The sequence below is a fragment of the Gadus morhua genome, chromosome 16 (assembly GCF_902167405.1).
Source record: "Gadus morhua chromosome 16, gadMor3.0, whole genome shotgun sequence".
Classification (NCBI taxonomy): Eukaryota; Metazoa; Chordata; class Actinopteri; order Gadiformes; family Gadidae; genus Gadus; species Gadus morhua.
The window spans coordinates 22,383,676-22,385,947 of record NC_044063.1 but is presented as its reverse complement, the minus strand read 5'-3'; the positions used below and the strand labels follow the sequence as shown (position 1 = coordinate 22,385,947).

Below are 2,272 nucleotides of genomic sequence, written 5' to 3'. Positions count from 1 at the left end.
ACAGACACACACACACACACACACACACACACACACACACACACACACACACACACACACACACACACACACACACACACACACACACACACACACACACACACACACACACACACACACACACACACACACACCCCACCAACCAGCAACCACACAAACGGGCGCACACACAAAAACAAATAATTTGTTTCTTCAATCGGGGATCAATATCTGCTGTTTGCAAACGTATCGGTGCTCAAAACACGCCATCAGAGAACTGCAAAGTTAATGTTGCTGCACGTTCTTGTTTGTTCCACAGCAGGCCTACATTGAAACTCCCTTGAGGTCAAACACACACACATCAGCAACTCATTCCATCAGTCCGGCTGGACTGAAGTAGTTGAAATAAATGCTCCAAAATCCTATTCTGGCGTCATGGTTCCCCATGGTACGGCGACGTGTCCATGGGCAGGATGAAGCCCCGGGGCCGTAGAGCAGCAGTGACCCAGGAACAATCAGCGGGAGGCCGGTTCTCACCTGTGTCCATGCTGCCGTTGGTGGAGGGGTATTCCAGCCTGAGTCCCTTTGCGATGTCCCTGGTGGAGGTGGTTGTCTTCTATAGTAGTGGCCTAATCCCTGTGCTCAGCAACATACTACTCTGAAGCATCACACCCAGATGGGGGGGTTCTTCCTTTTGAGGGCAGGGGCGGATGGAGCACAAGTCACTGCACCCTGCTGTCATGGAGAGCAACAAAATGGCCTTCGTCTATTTGTTTAAATGCAAATGTTGGGTAGAGACGTTTTTTAAAACATTTGCATCCAGAGTTCAGATTAGGAGGACGACGATGACGAGTCAGCCTCATCAGCATCTGAGAGAGGTAGAGAGAGAGAGATAGATAAAGAGAGAGAGAGAGAGAGAGAGAGAGAGAGAGAGAGAGAGAGAGAGAGAGAGAGAGAGAGAGAGAGAGAGAGAGAGAGAGAGAGAGAGAGAGAGAGAAAGAGGGGGGAGAGAGAGAGAAAGAGAGAGAAAGAGAGAGAGAGAGAAAGAGAGAAAGAGAGAGAGATAGAAAGAGGGGGGGGGGGGAGAGAGAGAGAGAGAGAGAGAGAGAGAGAGAGAGAGAGGGACAGAGGAGTTTTCATTTTGTAGACTTAAACTAGTTTGCAATAGTTTACATAAAAATAAAGTAAGATTGAGTTGATAAAATATTAATACATAATTATTAATGTATGAATATTATTAATACAAATAATAATAATACAAATAATAATAATAATAATGCATTCAAAATTAAAAAAAAAGATCTATGCTTTGGTCAGATCCAACGTTTTTTTTTCTTTCATGCCAATGAAATGTTTCAATTTACTTGAGTCAACAGAGAGAGAGAGGCAGAGACTGGATCCCTCTCCCTATAAAAAAACACACACACACACACACACAACACACACACACACACACACACACACACACACACACACACACACACACACACACACACACACACACACACACACACACACGCAAACATACTCAAACAAACACACACACACACACACACACATACACACACACACATAGACATACATACATACATACACACACATACACATACACGCTTCCTTACACAAACCTTTAAACGCATACACAAACAAAGACAAAAATACACCCACACACACACCCGAATACTACCTCTAAACACACGCAGTGACACATGGACACACAATCCAATAGACTCACCCATATAACCACAGAAAAGTCATACACACACACACACGCACACACACACACACACACACACAGACACACACACACACACACACACACACACACACACACACACACACACACACACACACACACACACACACACACACACACACAAACACACACACACACACACACACTCACACACGTACTCATGCACCCAACAACATAGACACTCAGACCAAATACACAACCAAAGGTAGAATACAAACACACACTTTTTCTCCCACAAACTCAGACACACACAGACACATGAGGACGATCTAATGGTGACAGGTCCTGATTCAGGGGCCCTCACGTCCTGCGGCGTCTGAGGACTTGTATGTCAGCCAGAGCAGAAGATGGGTGGTTTATAAATAAACTCCAATCTACTACAGTAGATAGAAGTGGCTGCATGACTGGGACTGAATGTAAATCTTACACACAGTAAAGTTTTGCACTGCAAAGTAATCATTTGTATGTTTCATCTGTTTTCATTGCAATTTTTAAATGTGCATATCTTGAATACAATGCAAGCTACGGAGATCAGAA

The 2,272-nt window shown here is 44.3% G+C and overlaps 1 protein-coding gene across 1 annotated transcript in view; it reads right to left on the bottom strand.

The window, feature by feature from the left end:
- Nucleotides 1–699, bottom strand: part of pou2af2 (POU class 2 homeobox associating factor 2) — an 8,505-nt gene extending 7,806 nt beyond the window's left edge. The window contains exon 1 of the mRNA XM_030337106.1: nt 517–699. Coding sequence (XP_030192966.1) covers nt 517–526 — 10 coding nt within the window. The 5' untranslated portion in view covers nt 527–699. The remainder of the gene's footprint in view (nt 1–516) is intronic.
- Between the last annotated feature and the right edge of the window lie 1,573 nt (nt 700–2,272).